Source organism: Pleurodeles waltl, chromosome 1_1, assembly GCF_031143425.1.
Source record: "Pleurodeles waltl isolate 20211129_DDA chromosome 1_1, aPleWal1.hap1.20221129, whole genome shotgun sequence".
In the NCBI taxonomy this organism is placed as follows: Eukaryota; Metazoa; Chordata; class Amphibia; order Caudata; family Salamandridae; genus Pleurodeles; species Pleurodeles waltl.
The window spans coordinates 811338331-811357102 of record NC_090436.1 but is presented as its reverse complement, the minus strand read 5'-3'; the positions used below and the strand labels follow the sequence as shown (position 1 = coordinate 811357102).

The following is an 18772-nucleotide window of genomic DNA, read 5'->3' as shown; positions in this document are numbered from 1 at the left end:
TTTTGGACAATCAGCAAACATTACATTATTCTGCCATCATAAGGGTCTGACAGATCTAACATTATATTACTTTTCCAAATTATCTATGGGGCAAAATACTATAGATGAAACCATTTACATCTTTTCCATTTTTCCTTTTTGTTTTGCCTTATTTTTTAAGCCAACAATTAATTTCTTTGGATAAAACAGTGAGCCAAATGCATGAATGACCACTTGCTGGATTGGAATTTTGGGTATCCTTAAGAAATGGATAGCTTTCCGGGTTCCCCCATGGGTTTCACATCCGTTTCTACCACAAACTTCAAATAGGTAGAACAAAAAAAAAAAAAGTATGGTAAGCATACTACGACTCAAACAAAATGCAAAAACCCAGATAAACAATGTTTGTTTTATACAGCTCTGATTGTTTCTGGAAGCTGGAAAGATGAATGTCCTACCAGAGCAAACCTTTTTCGATGCCAGTTTTAGGGAAAATAAATCATGCACAACACATATTCCCATTTTTCCAAAAACAAAGCTCCATTAAAGCTATTTTTGTAGGTTCTCTCCAGACAATGCACAATCTGTAACATATGGGGAAAAGGACCAAATTTGTCCAGTTTTCCTTTTGTGGGTAAAAAAAGTTATGAAGGCTCAAGCTCAAATTGCTACAAACATTTAAAAACAAAAACAAAAGAACTCAGTACTGGGGTGGAAAAACCTTAGCAACTAAGGGGTTAGAAGGAAACAGAACGTAAATCTTTCTACATACACAAGCAGCCTTGTTAAAGATGAGCTTGACATTGCTATCCTAAAACCGCAGCCTGCTTCAACATTTCAGAATGCAGTGCAGCAATGTTTTTCCTAAGATCATTTTTTTTGTTCTTTGGAGTGATCCCATTTGTCAGAGACATTTTTGTTCCTGTAACACATTTGTGGAAACAATGCTTTGTTTCACTTACCATTTTTATCTCTATTTTTATGTTGATTTAAACTTGTCCCTAATGACGAGTAGTTTTAATAGCCTTCTATCCCTGGCATTTTGCTTCAGCTCTCTAATGTTTAAAGACTTTTTGCCTAATTTTCCTCTTTTGGTTAGAGTAACAGATGAAGTCTGTTTTTTTTCTTGCAGTCTGCAACATGGAGGAGCTTCCTCTTTATTATTTTTTTAAATGCCATTTTTGGGTGGTCGGAGAGAACACTGAAATCCATTAAGCTATTGCTAGTCTTTTTTCTTTTTTCTCTATGGGCACTTTATGTCCTGCAAAGGGCTTAAGCAGCAGAGAGACTAGGGTTGTTGCAACAATAGGAATGGCCCAGTGATGATAGAGTTTGTCCCATCATTGTTGAGGAGGTCCCCAAAGAACCTTGCTCTTGAAAAGTAATCTACCTCAAATTATTTATGAAACAGTCTCTTGGATCACATGGAGTACAACAATTAAAGAACTCATTCGAAAAGTACCTAGTAGGGTCTTGAAGGGGCCTCAGTCCACACATCAGGTATTTCCTGTCTACAGGATTGAGTCCATGAGGATCCTGTGTGGGATGAGCTTGGATGCTCTGCCTTCTCCTTAAATAATAGCGTTATTGTTTTGCTGTTCCCTAGCAGCTGTAATCTGAATACCCAAATATAACAGGATCCTAAAACCACAGCCCTTTAGCACCCTGGAGCTTTCTAAGCTCTCTTGCTCAAAGAATAGGACCTATTTTTCAACTTGTCATGGTGTGCCTCTTGTGTATCAGGGAGCCGACCTCCTATTCCGAAACATGTCATACTGTTACCTCACTAGTCAGGGCAGTCTGCTAGGGATCATAGTCGAAGAATTGCAAGTAGTACTTTTTTTCCGCCCACACTTTAGTTTGTACACAAAAAAAATAATATAGATCGGGCATTCTTCAAAGTCCAAAAACTAACATTGATTGCTTTGCAGAAGATGTCTGCCATAGTGTATGAAGCAGATGCTTTTAGGTTTACATATCCGTTTGTAAGTAGAATCCCAAGTGTGAACTCTCTGGAGAGGAGATAGAGTTGATGATCCCTCATTGAACTCCCATGGCAAAGAGCTGTAAAAAACATGTCTATAATCTTGGAGCTATTATTTCTCTCTAATGGACATGCGGAGCTGATAAGCAGAGGGCTACATAAGTCAATTCATCCTTCCTTTATATACACATTAAACCATGATCTTAAAAGTGTCCCCGATGTTGGAGTAATCTGTTTAACATCCTGCCTTTGAAAATAGAGTGATATTTTTCTACCTCCAGTCTACTAAGTTAACTCTTCTCAGGCCTTCAATTTTGAGTCAGCTGCCTCTAGACCGAATTGCTTCCCACATCTTTGAATAATTTGGCTTTTGCAATTCATTCTTTTCTACAACTGAAGACTGCTAAGGTATCTGATGTCCACAATTACAAGAGCACCTGCACTTGACTAAAGCCTGTAATGTGTCCATTTGTGTTTTGCATGGAGACCCCGGGGTTCATCTACCATACTTAGTGGTTATTGAGGTTTTCTCTCAGATTTTCAAGGCCAGTTAGTGTATATGAGGAATGGATCTTGCTATCACATTCCACAATTCTCTCATTCACTGTGTGGAATCACCTAATGTTCAAACCTCCTTCCTGGCCTTGGGTTGGTTATTAAGATCGGAAGAAAGAAGTTGTATTTTTTTTACTTCCTTTTACAGGGTGGATTCCTTTTTCTCTTTTGTTAATCTTCTGAAATCACAGTTTACCAATTGCCATTTAAATCTTTAAAGTGACAAAATAGAGGTAGGACCCTCTAAGCTTCTTTAATGTATTGATTTTTTAATTGAAAAAGTAAAAGAGACAGGTAGCAGACAGTGCAGACTTTCAGAGAGAAAAAAGGTTGTGATTTTTAGCCCCATTTCGTCGCAGAGGGCACAGTTTTAAAGGTTGTCTGGCAGTTCCTTTACTGTTCTGTACAGTTAAGATTCCAGAACTCAGTTTGCTTTACTTAAATGTCTCTCTTTGTTCAATGTATCCTAAACTTTACTTCAGCGATAAATTGCTAAAGTCATTCAGTGCTACAAGCGTTTTATACAATGCAAGGGGTTGGAGGCCAGGATTACAGGTTCATCATATACATAGTAGCTGAAGTAAGGCAATAACTGAAAATGTATCAGAAAGGTATCATCATAGCTAGCAGTAGATATGAAGTATCAACTATATGAGCATTAAATGATCACCAATCTTTTAGTTGATAAGCAGCCATGAGGCTGTAGCAAGTCTCAGACATATTCTATCATGTCCACCAGGCCATCCTTCAGTTTTTCATTTCCCTACACCAATTGGAATAAATCTATATTTTTTGCAGTTATCCACTTCTCAACCAGCCCTATACTACTGTATCATTTGAACATGTCCAGTTGATAACTACTGTGTGTTTGGACAGAAGTAGTGAGAAGAGTGCCACTCTCTTGGGCATCTTCTTTTTTTATAGTGAAAGACCACCAATGTACACACCAGAGAATCCTATTAATAAAGCCTTTGCAACTTGAGGCTGTTAGATATTTGGGGCCAGCATTTGCTCACATTAGGCCACATCCACATCTAGTAAAATGAATTTGACTTCAAGTGCTCCACGATTAAGACAGGACCACTTGTTTTTTTTGTTTGAACCAGTCTTATGCAGTACCAGGTGGGTGACATAGTGTAGAATATCAAATTGAGTTAACTTAAATCTAGCACTTCTAGTAGAATATCTGTCATGAGAAATTGCCTTGTTCCATTTTTTCATAGTGATATGTTCGGTGGCATGTGTAGCTGCAGATACACATGCTGTGCATAGTCCGCCGTCTGGTGTTGGGTCGGAGTGTTACAAGTTGTTTTTCTTCGAAGAAGTCTTTTCGAGTCACGAGACCGAGGGACTCCTCCCACTTCGGTTCCATTGCGCATGGGCGTCGACTCCATCTTAGATTGTTTTTTTTCCGCCATTGGGTTCGGACGTGTTCCTTTTCGCTCCGTGTTTCGGGTCGGAAAGTTAGTCAGAATCAACGGAAAATTTGTCGGTATTGTTTCGTTCGGTATCGGGATAGTTAGGGCACATCGACACCGAGCCTTAAAGAGCTCCGGTAGCCCTTCGGGGTATTTTCGATCCCCCATCGGGGCCTGGTCGGCCCGACCGCGTGCAACATAGAGACTGATGGAACGGACCCCGTTCCGATTCTGTCCTAAATGCCACAGTAAATATCCTTATACAGACCAACATTTGGTCTGTAACTTGTGCCTGTCCCCCGAGCACAAGGAAGAGTCGTGTGAGGCCTGTCGCGCGTTTCGGTCGAGAAAAACGCTCAGGGACCGAAGAGCCAGGAGGTTGCAGATGGCTTCCACGCCGACAGGACAACAAGGGTTCGAGGAGAAGGATGAAGAAGAAACTTTCTCCATCCGCGATTCGGATTCCGAAGAATTCGACGTCGCGACCAACCAACCGTGAGTAAGACGTCGAAAGAAAGATCACACGACAAAACAGACAAAGCCCAGGGGACGCCACTGCCAACAGGCCATGGCATAACCCATAAAGTAGGTGACCGTCCATCGGCACCGAAAAAGGGCGAGCTGGTGCCGAAGTCGTCCGACTCAGGTCGAGACACAGGCACGCAACACTCTCGGGAGCGAGAGAGTGGTGCAGAAAAGGCTCGATACCGAGACAGCGGCACCGAAGCTGCTCGGCACAGAGACAGCGGCACCGAAGCTGCTCGGCACAGAGACAGCGGCACCGAAGCTGCTCGGCACAGAGACAGCGGCACCGAAGATGGTCGGCACCGAGAGGCCAAGACATCGAAAAAGAGAAAGATCTCGTTGGAGCCGAAAACAACTAAAGACATGGTTTCGGTGCCAAAACACCCAGCAACCGAACCAAAAACCAGTTCCTACTCAGAGGAACAATCACTGTCCTCCAAACTAAAAAGACACAGATTTGAGGAGGAATTGCAAACTACAGAGATAGATCACACGCAAAAGCGGATCTTTATCCAAAGGGGTACAGGGAAAATCAGCACTCTTCCCCCAATCAGAAGGAAAAGGAAACTTGACTTCCAGCAACAAGACAAGCCACCACAAGCAAAGGTGGTAAAGAGGGTAACTCCACCACCCTCTCCACCACAGTCAACTCATGTATCACCGGCACAAACTCCACCACAATCACCAGCTCATACCACCATGAGCCAGGATGATCAGGAAGCATGGGACCTCTATGACGCTCCAGTATCGGACAATAGTCTAGAGTCGTACCCAACTAAACCCTCACCACCTGAGGACAGTACAGCATATGCACAGGTGGTAGCTAGGGCAGCCGAATTTCATAATGTATCTCTACATTCGGAGCCTATTGAGGATGACTTCCTCTTTAACACCCTGTCCTCCACCCACAGCCATTATCAAAGCCTTCCCATGCTCCCGGGAATGCTAAGGCATGCTAAACAGATTTTCAAGGAGCCTGTTAAAAGCAGAGCAATCACTCCAAGGGTGGAGAAAAAATACAAGGCACCACCCACAGACCCTGCTTTTATTACCTCACAACTGACACCAGATTCGGTAGTCGTGGGAGCAGCTCGTAAAAGAGCCAACTCGCATACATCAGGCGACGCACCACCTCCGGACAAGGAGAGCCGCAAGTTTGATGCAGCTGGGAAAAGGGTTGCAGCACAAGCTGCAAATCAGTGGTGCATCGCCAACTCGCAAGCACTCCTAGCGCGATACGACAGGGCCCATTGGGACGAGATGCAGCATCTCATCGAGCACCTCCCCAAAGAATTCCAGAAACGAGCGAAACAACTGGTTGAAGAGGGGCAAAATATCTTCAACAACCAAATACGTTCTTCTATGGATGCAGCAGATACAGCTGCAAGAACAATAAATACTGCTGTGACAATAAGGAGGCACGCATGGCTGCGCACATCTGGCTTCAAACCTGAGATACAACAGGCAGTACTCAATATGCCGTTCAATGAACAGCAATTGTTTGGCCCAGAAGTGGACACTGCAATTGAAAAATTAAAGAAAGACACTGACACAGCCAAAGCCATGGGCGCACTCTATTCCCCGCAGGGCAGAGGCACATTTGGCACATTTCGCAAAACAACTTTCAGAGGAGGGTTTCGAGGTCAAGCCACAGAAGCCAGCACCTCACAAACAAGACCACCTACCTACCAGGGACAATATCAGAGGGGTAGCTTTCGAGGCCAATACAGAGGGGGCCAGTTCCCAAGAAACCGGGGAAAATTTCAAGGTCCCAAAACCCCTCAAAATAAAAAGTGACTCACGGGTCACACAACCCCTTCACACAACACCAGTGGGGGGAAGACTAAGCCAGTTCCACAAATCATGGAAGGAAATAACAACAGACACTTGGGTCTTAGCAATTATCCAACATGGTTATTGCATAGAATTTCTCCAACTCCCTCCAAACGTCCCACCGAAAACACACAATATGTCACAACAGCATATAGACCTTCTAGAACTAGAAGTTCAAGCATTATTGCAAAAAGACGCAATAGAATTAGTACCAAAAACACAAAAGAACACAGGAGTTTACTCACTGTACTTTCTAATACCAAAAAAGGACAAAAGTCTAAGACCAATATTAGATCTCAGAACACTAAACACCTACATCAAATCAGACCACTTTCACATGGTCACGTTACAAGACGTAATACCACTACTGAAACAACAAGACTACATGACAACGTTAGATCTAAAAGACGCGTATTTCCACATACCGATACATCCCTCGCACAGGAAATACCTAAGGTTCGTATTCAAAGGAATACATTACCAATTCAAAGTGTTGCCATTCGGATTAACAACAGCACCAAGAGTCTTTACAAAATGTCTAGCAGTAGTAGCTGCACATATCAGGAGGCAGCAAATACACGTGTTCCCGTACCTAGACGATTGGTTAATCAAGACCAACTCGCTAACAAAGTGTTCACACCACACAGATTATGTTATACAAACCCTTTACAAACTGGGTTTCTCCATCAACTATGCAAAGTCACACCTTTTGCCGTGTCAAACACAGCAATACTTAGGAGCGACAATCAACACAACAAAAGGGATAGCCACTCCAAGTCCACAAAGGGTTCAAAATTTTCACAAGGTGATACAAGCTATGTATCCAACACAAAAGATACATGCAAAGATGGTATTAAAACTCCTAGGCATGATGTCCTCATGCATAGCCATTGTCCCAAACGCAAGATTGCACATGCGGCCCTTACAACAGTGCCTAGCATCACAATGGTCACATACACAGGGTCAACTTCTAGATCTGGTGTTGATAGACCGCCAAACATACATCTCGCTTCTATGGTGGAACAGTACAAATTTAAACAAAGGGCGGCCTTTCCAAGACCCAGTGCCACAATACGTGATAACAACAGATGCTTCCATGACAGTGTGGGGAGCACACCTCAATCAACACAGCATCCAAGGACAATGGGACGTACATCAAAGAAAGTTTCATATAAATCACCTAGAATTGTTAGCAGTATTTCTTGCGATGAAAGCCTTCCAACCAATGATAACCCACAAATACGTTCTTGTCAAAACAGACAACATGACGACAATGTATTATTTAAACAAACAGGGGGGAACACACTCGACACAGTTGTGTCTCCTAACACAAAAAATATGGCATTGGGCAATTCACAACCACATTCGCCTCATAGCACAGTTTATTCCAGGGATCCAGAACCAGCTAGCAGACAATCTCTCTCGGGATCACCAACAGGTCCACGAATGGGAAATTCACCCCCAAATCCTAAACACTTACTTCCAAATTTGGGGAACACCGCAAATAGATCTATTTGCAACAAAAGAAAACGCAAAATGCCAAAACTTCGCATCCAGGTACCCACACCGGCAATCTCAAGGCAATGCTCTATGGATGAATTGGTCAGGGATATTTGCGTACGCTTTTCCCCCTCTCCCTCTCCTTCCATATCTAGTCAACAGATTGAGTCAAAACAAACTCAAACTCATACTAATAGCACCAACATGGGCAAGACAACCTTGGTATACCACACTACTAGACCTGTCAGTAGTACCTCATGTCAAACTACCCAACAGGCCAGATCTGTTAACACAACACAAACAACAGATCAGGCATCCAAACCCAGCATCGCTGAATCTAGCAATTTGGCTCCTGAAATCCTAGAATTTGGACACTTAAACCTCACACAAGAGTGTATGGAGGTCATAAAACAAGCTAGAAGACCATCCACTAGACACTGCTATGCAAGTAAATGGAAAAGATTTGTTTGTTACTGCCATAATAATCAAGTCCAACCATTGCATGCATCTCCAAAAGATGTAGTAGGATATTTTCTACATTTACAAAAATCAAATCTAGCTTTCTCTTCCATAAAAATACATCTCGCAGCAATATGTGCTTACCTGCAGATTACTCATTCAACTTCCCTATTTAGAATACCTGTCATTAAAGCGTTTATGGAGGGCCTAAAGAGAATTATACCACAAAGGACACTACCTGTTCCTTCATGGAACCTCAACATTGTCTTAACAAGGCTCATGGGTCCACCTTTCGAACCCATGCATTCTTGTGAAATGCAATACTTAACGTGGAAAGTTGCATTTCTCATTGCCATCACATCTCTAAGAAGAGTAAGTGAAATACAGGTGTTTACCATACAAGAACCATTTATTCAAATACACAAAAATAAGGTCGTTCTAAGAACAAATCCAAAATTCTTACCAAAGGTTATCTCACCGTTCCACTTAAACCAAACAGTGGAATTACCAGTGTTCTTCCCACAGCCAGATTCAATAGCTGAGAGCACTACATACATTAGACATCAAGAGAGCGCTAATGTACTACATTGACAGGACAAAAGAAATTAGGAAGACAAAACAACTATTTATTGCCTTCGAAAAACCTCATACAGGAAATCCAATTTCAAAACAAGGTATCGCCAGATGGATAGTAAAGTGCATCCAAACCTGCTATCTTAAAGCAAAGAGAGAACTGCCTATTACATCAAAGGCACACTCAACCAGAAAGAAAGGCGCTACTATGGCCTTTCTAGGAAATATTCCAATGACCGAAATATGTAAGGCAGCGACATGGTCTACGCCTCATACATTTACTAAACACTACTGTGTAGATGTGTTATCTGCACAACAGGCCACAGTAGGTCAAGCCGTACTAAGAACTTTATTTCAAACTACTTCCACTCCTACAGGCCGAACCACCGCTTTTGGGGAGATAACTGCTTACTAGTCTATGCACAGCATGTGTATCTGCAGCTACACATGCCACCGAACGGAAAATGTCACTTACCCAGTGTACATCTGTTCGTGGCATTAGTCGCTGCAGATTCACATGCGCCCACCCTCCTCCCCAGGAGCCTGTAGCCGTTTAGAAGTAGATCTTGAACATTTGTACATTTGTAAATATATAACATTAAACCTTAATTTTGTACATACGTATTTATTCCATTGCATGGGCACTATTATTAGCATACACAACTCCTACCTCACCCTCTGCGGGGAAAACAATCTAAGATGGAGTCGACGCCCATGCGCAATGGAACCGAAGTGGGAGGAGTCCCTCGGTCTCGTGACTCAAAAAGACTTCTTCGAAGAAAAACAACTTGTAACACTCCGACCCAACACCAGACGGCGGACTATGCACAGCATGTGAATCTGCAGCGACTAATGCCACGAACAGATGTACACTGGGTTAGTGACATTTTCCTTACCCCTTGTGTGCTCTATTCTTCATGGCTTATTGTGTTTTTATATCATTTATGCATAAAGGAAATCACTATGCTCCCAGTCTGTATTATGGACAGTGTACTTGACTTTCCGGGTTTCCCTGGGAATGAATTAAAGCTATCCTTAATTACTTTGAGTAGCTTACTGTATTGAAATTACTGAACAGCAAATTTCAACTGGGCTTCTTGAAAATTCATAATGTGGCTCAGAAGTTAAAAGCACATTTCTGTCTAAATACACAAAGACTAGCATCTAGGGAGCTACTTTGTCTGTTTAAAATATGGTTAACACGGATGTCCCCAGGTGTTCAGCTATCTCTCCTTAGCTGTTTAATCTCTGCATAGCCCCTCTGGCTTGCTTTCTTCATGAGTTTTACATAAATGTCTGTATGGAGAAAACACTGATACGTATCAATCTGCAAGAGGAGAATGTTGGTATCTTTCATTAGCTGTGGTAGCAATGTGTTTTTGGATAGGGAAAAAACTTTCTTGAGCTACATCCATCCAAAACTGAAATTTTCATCATTCAAAGTCAGTTAAGTGTTACTTCAGCTTATGGCCCGCTTTCTGTGATTAAGCCTCCTGTTTCAACTGACTCAATCTGGGTATCCTGATTGACTGTAAAATTATTTTTGATCACCAGTTCGCAGAGTTTTTTCCCCATTTCATAGACTTGCTTCAAATAACTCCATACTTGTCCTTTCCCACGGAGCTACCTGACTTAATGCCTTCATACAGGTGGTAATAAAACAAAGGGCACAATATCTATGTCAATGTACACTCCAGGCTGGATGATTTATTTAAGTTCAATTATATTGAGACCTTTGGCTGGACAATAAACTTGTTGGATAGGAGTAAGGATTGAGTGTTTGAGTTTTGGCTCTACACCGATGCCAAGTATTTCACCTAAACATTTGTGCATCAGGTGCCAGTAAGTGGCTCACAGCCGGAAGAGCTCAGATCGTGCAATAATAGTTCACTTTGCCAGCATGGTTGATGTGATCACTTGGCCTCATGTACCTGATTGTGGAGATTCTTCTTGTGTCCCATAATTTAAATCCGTTAATGCCTGATGAGTGGAAGCCATGTGCTCTGCAAAAGGGAGGTTCTCACCCATGGAAGTCCTGAACCTCCTGATGTACTGAAGGGCCTGATGATCAACATATGAGAGAGACTCTGGTTTGCTTGGGCAGCCCGAGGGGTCATGGAGGAGCTGTATAATAGGGCGTCTAGGTTCCTGGACTGGAGATCGACCCATCTACATTCTAAAGAACAGGTTGTTATGATTCCTAAAAATACAGCCAAAACCATTGAGCTGGAAAGCTTAGTAATAGAGTCAGAAACCTGGGATGGCCAGCCCACTATTGAATTTCCTTAGTGAATACTGAAACTGAGCATCCACCCAGAAAATAATTAATGTCTGTGAAAAATGGGTGGGGAGAGTATATGGATTGTTGTTAAGTGTATAAAGGATAAAGGGGAGTGTGATCATTTTAAAAAGTGCCTACTCCCATTATAGATATTGGTCGGGTCTCCCACACTGCAAGGTCTTTTTTTAGTTTTCGCAGAAGCGGGCAATATTAAGGTTCCACCACTGTTTGGAGTCCCTGGTGAATGTACACCCAGGCACTTAGTGATCCAGAATCTGTACAAGCCTGTCCCACCAAGGGAAATTGGGGTAATGTCTGGTATTTGGAAACGTACAATGACTTGGACCAATTGATTCAGAGGCTAGATGCCTCTCTATAGATCTGTAAGATGCCCTTTGGCCTTGGGTCCAGTGTTCATGTCTCTGTACATGTAGAGCAATTTGTCTGCATATAATTCACATTTTACAATAAGCGGTATTTACGACTGGACTGCCACCTGAAACTCAAAACCGGTTTCTCATACCCAATCCTCTTTGCAAATAGTTGAACAATTGGTGTGAAAAGGTGCTGGGAAAAGAGGCACCCTTGATATGTGCCACACCCAATTGGAAAGATTATAGCACCCCACTAACCCAGACTTGGGCTCTCGCTTCTTTATATAGGGTCTGGACATATGTGAAGAACAATGCTCCAATTTTTTTTTTGCAGGACATGGAAATTAAAATTCAAGTGCACAGAGTTGAACACTTTTTAAAAGCAATGAGGATTGAATTAAAAGCCCTGTAGAACTTGTCCACTTTGGCTAGTGCCACATGCAGCCGGCATATGCAGTGATTATGGTCTGCATGAATGAACCACCTTGACCAGTCTTTGGCAAGAGTATTTAATTTCAGTGTTAATTGATTAAATAAACCAGTAAGAGGAGGAGTTGCTCAGTTGCTTACAAGTTTTTGGGAGAGTGGCTACTGTGGCACCATGCATGTCATGTGGCACAGCACAAAGCCTCTTTATAAAGCCAGGCTTCTTTCTAAAGCACCAATAGATGAGCAAAGCAGCAAGCAATAGTAAAAAAAAATATTCTACAGGTAACCCATTGACGCTGTGTGTCTTCCCTGTGGGCATAGAATTACTACTTGTCTCCCCCCACCTAAACTGAAACTTCTAGCTCATCTATGGGTCTGGTCCTGAGCACGTATGATCAGATCTTCCGCAATCAGGTTCTGTTGGGATTTGTGGTATATAGAACTGACCTGGTATGTTATGAAGGAGCAGGATATTGAACTGGCCTCAAAGGCTATGCCCCTTCACTGTGACAGATAGTGATTTATTCTATATTCAAGTATGCAGATTGCCAGCCAGTGTAATAATTTACCGGCCTTGTTCCCCCAACTCATAAAGCCTATTTGGGAGTATACCCAAGAGAGGCTGAATGTGTCCAGAAGGCACTAGCATGGCTGCTGCCAGTCTCCGGAGAGTTATATAATCTTGCGTGTGGGACGGCCCCTGCTCCAGGCCTGAGACCATGGTCTCAAAGGTTTTGAGTTCACAGTTGTTATCCCTCTTCCTCCCAGTAATAAAGAATTTTACCAACCATATATAATCACCCTGAACTCCTCCCCAAACACTGATGCTAAGTGTGTGGAGCCATTCAAGTTTAAGTAAGTCATAAGCTGCCCCCTCCTTCCCCTCCCACCCCCCAAAAGAAAACCCACTGCAGCCCCATATAACTTTCTAAGAGGTGCAGCTGAAGCACCTTCATCAAGTGAACCCCTGAAACATGAGTAGCAGGCATGAAAAAGTAATAGTTAAGTGAGAAGGAGTGATTGTGGGAGTAAAAGGTGTATTTGCACATCAAGGTGGGGGTCCATTACAGCATAAAAGTCACCGTAGAGTATTGTTTATTCTCAGAGGTCTGTGCTTGGAGCCTGGTATGGGACCCCAGCGTGTCCTCAATCAGTGTAGAGAAACATAGGTGCAAATGAAGGTCTATGTCCGTTCTTTCAAGAATCCTGATACTATACTGATTTGCCCCAGCAGTGCATACTGTGGAAGGGAGAGGTAGGGACAACTTCCAGAGGAGATAACTAACCTCAGCCCCTTTGTGTGAACTCAGCGTGGAACACTAAGGTATAGTAAACGGCCCATTAAATTGCACCTGTTGTCCAACAAGTGGATCTCCTGAAGCGGCAGTATGTTGTGGCTGCCTTTAACATAAAACCACATCCTTCTTGATCTTGTTATTAAGCCCATTGACGTTCCTGTTCAGGATTTTAGCGTTGCCTATCAGCATATAGTTGTATCATGATGACTAGAGTCAGTTGACAAGGGAGCGGGGCAAGGGGGGGTTTAATGGGCATGACCTGGCAGTGTGAACCTGTCTGTCACAACTAAGAACTCTGTGTGAATATAAGTGGTGAGGTATCTGTAACAAACGAATCCTAACATCCCCTCCTTCCCACGGTTCTGAAACCATTGCCCTGCAAATTAGAGCTCAGTAACAAACTGAAAAGTGTGTTGGGGGGGCGGGAGCTATTCTCAATGAACAGGCATTGGGGGGTACAATGGCAGAGTGGAGAAAAGCCCTCAACCCAAACCCCAATTTTGTCCTATTATAAAATGGGTATGGAGAAATACCAATAAGGTTGCAAACCAGTAGTTGCATAGCACGGCGAATGCCAATATGTTCCAAGACTCGAAGGAGGTAGAGGATGAGGAGCAGAGGTGGACCAGCAGAAGAGGTTGGTCTCAAAGGCAATACACTCAGTGAAGTAGCGTGGCTTGGATCTTTGGTGTATCCGAGCCTTCAACCTGGTGGTTCATAAGTCACCTCTGCTTCAGAGAGCTGGACCTCTGCTTTGATCATACGGTCTGCCAAGTTGTGCAGATTCTGTCAGATAAAAGACCCCCCTTGAAGCCGATGTAATCTATCCACCATTCAAGGGCCTTGCAGGAATCACAGGTGGCCAGACACATGGCATCCAATTATGATTTCTCCTTGCCTTGTTGAAATGAGTCTATTTCCACCTCCTCTGGGAACCACATTGGGACCCCAGCTGCGGTCCGAGTGAACCTATCAATTTTGTCCTTTGCGGGAACGGAGCGGCTGCCTCCTTCCACCATGTAGAACAGAATAGTTCACGGCTTCCTCTCTTGGCTACCCTTCAGCATGTCATAGGTTCCTGGTAGAGAATGGTGGTAGTTTGCTTGCTATTGGGTAGTCCCACTAGGGCAACCACTCTGCAGCTGATTGGGTTGTCTGTTCAGGATTTTCAGTGGATATGATGGCCTGGTGGCAATGGAACATAGACCCTCAGTACCCCTCCCGCACCTGTCCCCTGACCAGATGCTTGTGTGGCAGACCCAGAGCATATGCAGGGGAGGGAAGTAAAAAAGGAAAAAAAAGAGGGGGGGGCCCCCACTGCCAGCCAGAAGAGAAGTTTGTTATGCCTGCGGTTCACTGCACCTAGTCATCCTAGGAGTGGCTCAACAGTACATCTGATCAGTTCCCATGGCAGCAGTGCTCATGCCCATGCGATTAGTACTCAGATCTGAGCCGCTACATCCATCCACACGCATGCTGGTACGCTGCCGGAAGGAAGAAGCTAGGTATGCCTATGTGTCAGATTAGCCCCTCTGCAGCCGCCTGCCCAACTGTCGATGCCAGGCCTGGTGGTTAGTTTTCCTCCCAAATCACCACAGCGAGTGCCCGCTCCAGAGCCCTCAACCCGCTTCAGGCCCAAAACCAATTCACTAATGACTCCTAGGCCCGCATAGTGAAGACCCATATAACTAGGAGATAATACAACATTTTGCACTCATTTGTTTGTTGTTTTTTTACTTTTCTTTGTGAATCCAGAAAAACAAACCCACTATACCCAAAGACTGCAGTTTGATCATATTCTGCAGCTCAGTATATTGAACTCAAGAGAAAGGATAATTTTAGACTTGTCATTGCTACCTGTCATTGGATTTCAGGTTTATGAGCATATAAAGTATAAGGCGCTGTGTTTGGTCTATAAAGCGTTACAATAGTCCCTTCCTTTTTTCGTTCCATAGTTTACATAGCCTTTGCTGTTTACATACCTGATGTATTATGTGGACAGAAGGTTAAGATAGGTGGCAAAGTATTTTCCATCCAAGCTGCTAGCCCATGGCATATGATCTCTCTAAATCTTTGCACAGTACCTGATTACCTAATGTTTGGTGCCCTTCAATTTGCTGAACTTGTGGCTAATCATTTACAACCATATATCCCTATAGGTTAAGCAGTTGTGTAGCAGGATCCAACATCCATTTGTCTGCCAATAGATCACCTGCAACTGCCTCTAAATCAACCTCAAAAACCCTCCTTCCGTTGATTTATTTTTATGATGGTGTATGCTCAGGGGTATGTAAAACTAAAGGCAATGGAGTAACACTTTGCATATCAGTGAAAGGTTATAAACCACCTCCTTAAAATCCTTAATCAGTAATACAGCAATTCTGCAGTATGCTATTACACTACAATTTTCAGATAACCTCATGCATCGCTGTGTAATGTCTGACAATTCCCTTTCACTGTTGTATATGATACATGCTGCGCCAGACATGTGTCAAATTATAGCCTGCAAAAAAACACAAGCATTTTTCAACAAATCTTTGATTCAGGTGTTTTGTTCCCTAATGACCTAGGTTCTTACTCATGCAGTATTCTTCTGTATGGTGTTTGACTTTTGGATGTACAAAATATAAACTTTATATCAGTGTATCAAATGGGTACTCAGAAATTGTCTGTTTAGAAAACCCTCTCGGGAGAAGCAGTCTATATTAATGGTTACAAATTCTTAATGGTGGAAAAAGATCAGTGGTAATTAATCTGTAATTTTTTGTTTTGCTTTTAGTTAATAGATGAGAGCAGTCAGATGAGCGACCTTCCTGTTAAAGTTATTCACACAGAGACTGGTAAAGTTCTGCTTGCACCTGATGCACCCAAAGCAAGTCAGCTTGATACGTGGTTAGAAATGAATCCTGGGTAAGTGGATCATGTGATTAGAAGTTTTTTAATTTTTTAAAAATAATTTCCAGTTGAAGTTTTCAATGTGGAACCACTTATTATCCGTACCAGATGTATGTCATAATTTAATTGCATGTTAGTTGGGATGTCAGTGTCTCCTTTATTTTAATTTGGTGTTTTGTACTCACTTCAAGTACCTCTCTAATTTAGGAGTTTATCCAGAATAGTGTTCAAAAGGTTTTGGAAAACGACCTGTGGACATCCCCAGATGGACTGCTTGTAATCAGACAGTCACAACATTGACACGTCACCCACAATTATCTTTATCTGGATTCCACATGTGATTTCCTCTGTTTACCAATGATGTGCAGTCTCGAAATTAAGTTATGAAGCAATTTTCATCACCTACTTTGAGATGCTTAGAAATATTTCTGAACAACCATGTAATCGTCTATTCTCTTTTTTGGCATTATGACTGTTATTCTAGTTAACTAGCACCTACTGAGAGGATGATGATGATGGTTTTTCTGAGATTTATAGAAATGTCTATCCAATTGGATATCTACAGAGTGTAGTGCGTTTCCATCTTTAATCTGAAACTTTAGCTTTATTACAAGTTATTTAGCTCCGCCAACATAAGTTTGAGAAATTAAGGCATTTTTAATGCCGTAGTGCAACCATATATGTTTGCAAAAGGGCTTCCAAAGAACTGTATTCAATCATGAGGCAATTTCACCAATCCTTATTACGGCTTTGCTTAAGCACTTGCAAAGGCATTTATCTGAATAACTTAATTTTGCTGTCTGCACTGTACAACTGTGGAGTTCGCTCAGTAACACTCTGATGCTCCATACGAGCAGATGCTTTGGAAGGATACTGTTGAAATTAAATTATTTGGAATTAAAATAAGGTGTATTGACTCCCTTTGTGCTTTAGAGAAGGTGAAATCGTGTTTTACAATAGGTGCTATAAAAATATATCTTGAAAGTATGAATGGTGTTTTGTATAACGTTTTGTAAATCTTAAAGGTAAACGCTTGTAACTAATGCATCTATAGTTGCCCATTTTTATTTTGTGCCAAGAGATCCCTTCAGTACTGTGCACCCACAGGAACCTGTGCTGTAAAGGGTAATATCTCTGACATTATTAAAGGTTGCTCCGATACATACAGTAGAATAAATGATTTTTCATAGTTTTTGTAGAAAATTTGGTGAATCTTCTGTTTGGATCTGGAGTAGTGCTCATCACGACATAGGCAACATGTATGTATTCTCTGTTCAGGCACCTCTTAAACAGCATCTTAAAATTGTACATGCTTCCAACCACAAAAAGACTCGTGTCCAATAGTGATCTCTGAGTTGTTGGTGGCGTTATGAACACCAGTTGTTATAGGCCATATGTCAGTTGTACCTGCTGAATTGATAGACTCTCCATGAGTTGGCCGATTCTAAAAGCTTCTGAATACCTCTGCTTTTTCATTCCAGGATCACTTCTTCTGTGATCTCTCTTAGAAGAATTGGGTTGTGCCAGTGAGGAACAAAGGCTAAGTGAACCCTGAAATTAAGTTCCTTCACAGCATTACAGAATAAAAGATGGTAGAAATCTGACTTTTTCCAAACAAAGAAAATATGTATGTATTTTGGATTCCCAAGTGTCACAACGTTTCATGCAGTCCATAATTGTCATCTGGTCAAATGTGGTCAACCTGTTGCAAGGTATTTTGCTTGATCACTGATTGTACCATCACTTGGGCAATGGGATCCACAGAGATGTTTTCATAATCAAGTTGCATCCAACCCCCTTGCGTTAACATGGAATTAGTGAATAATTTCTTACGTTTAACCAGTATGATCTACCCACCCAGATAAAGAAAATCACCATCAATTTAAGTCTTAAAAACAGCAAGTAACCTACAAAGGGGCAGCTGGAAAAAAACACCTATCAGTAAATCGGAATGGTCTTTACAGCGTTCCTATGACCACCAGAATTCAGATGAGGATTTGTCCATGATCTGCAATATTTTTCAATTTTCTTTAGTATAACATGTAAATATTTAGGAGTGTGTATGTCATCAAACTCAATGGAATTCTTAATTTGACCCACATCACATCTCAAATATCTGATCATCCTACCTAACAGTGACCTAGAACACATCATTTCAGTTTATGTCTTCACTTCTGGAACAATTGACAGACTTATTGGGGCATTTTGGGTGGCAGGTCTCAATGTGTGGCAGAGGTCAGATTATAAAAATTAATTTAGCACCGCTATTTATTTATTTGTCATTATACCATTAAATGTACCTCTAATCTGATGAGAGCCCTAGAGGGGAAGAGCAAGACTTGCATGCATTTTTCCAATCCAGACTGGGGACCCACTCTTGAGACAGTTGGTTTGCACCTGCCTCATATGGAGACCTAATGTCTAGCCCATAGAGTAGCTCAACTTCCATGTGCGTTATAGTCATGCATAGGACCAGTGTAACAGGGAGCTATTCATAAGCACCCTATCCACAGGGCACACTGTTCACCTGCCCCCCTCTACAACATAAGAAAAAGAAAGTCCCCTTCTACAACATAGGGATAGTGAACACTACAAGTTCAAAAGTTTGGTGTTCCAGAAACTTAGGATCGACCACAATTCTGGCATGGTGGATAATAGTTAATCTGGCA

The 18772-nt window shown here is 42.2% G+C and overlaps 1 protein-coding gene across 5 annotated transcripts in view; it reads left to right on the top strand.

Moving 5' to 3' along the window:
- The window catches only part of SMARCA2 (SWI/SNF related BAF chromatin remodeling complex subunit ATPase 2), a 1363970-nt gene that overhangs the window by 308845 nt on the left and 1036353 nt on the right, over window positions 1-18772 (top strand). For all 5 annotated transcript variants that reach the window (XM_069228509.1, XM_069228519.1, XM_069228497.1 and 2 more), the window contains one exon: window positions 15988-16118. In XM_069228509.1, the coding sequence (XP_069084610.1) occupies window positions 15988-16118 (131 nt within the window). The remainder of the gene's footprint in view (window positions 1-15987; window positions 16119-18772) is intronic.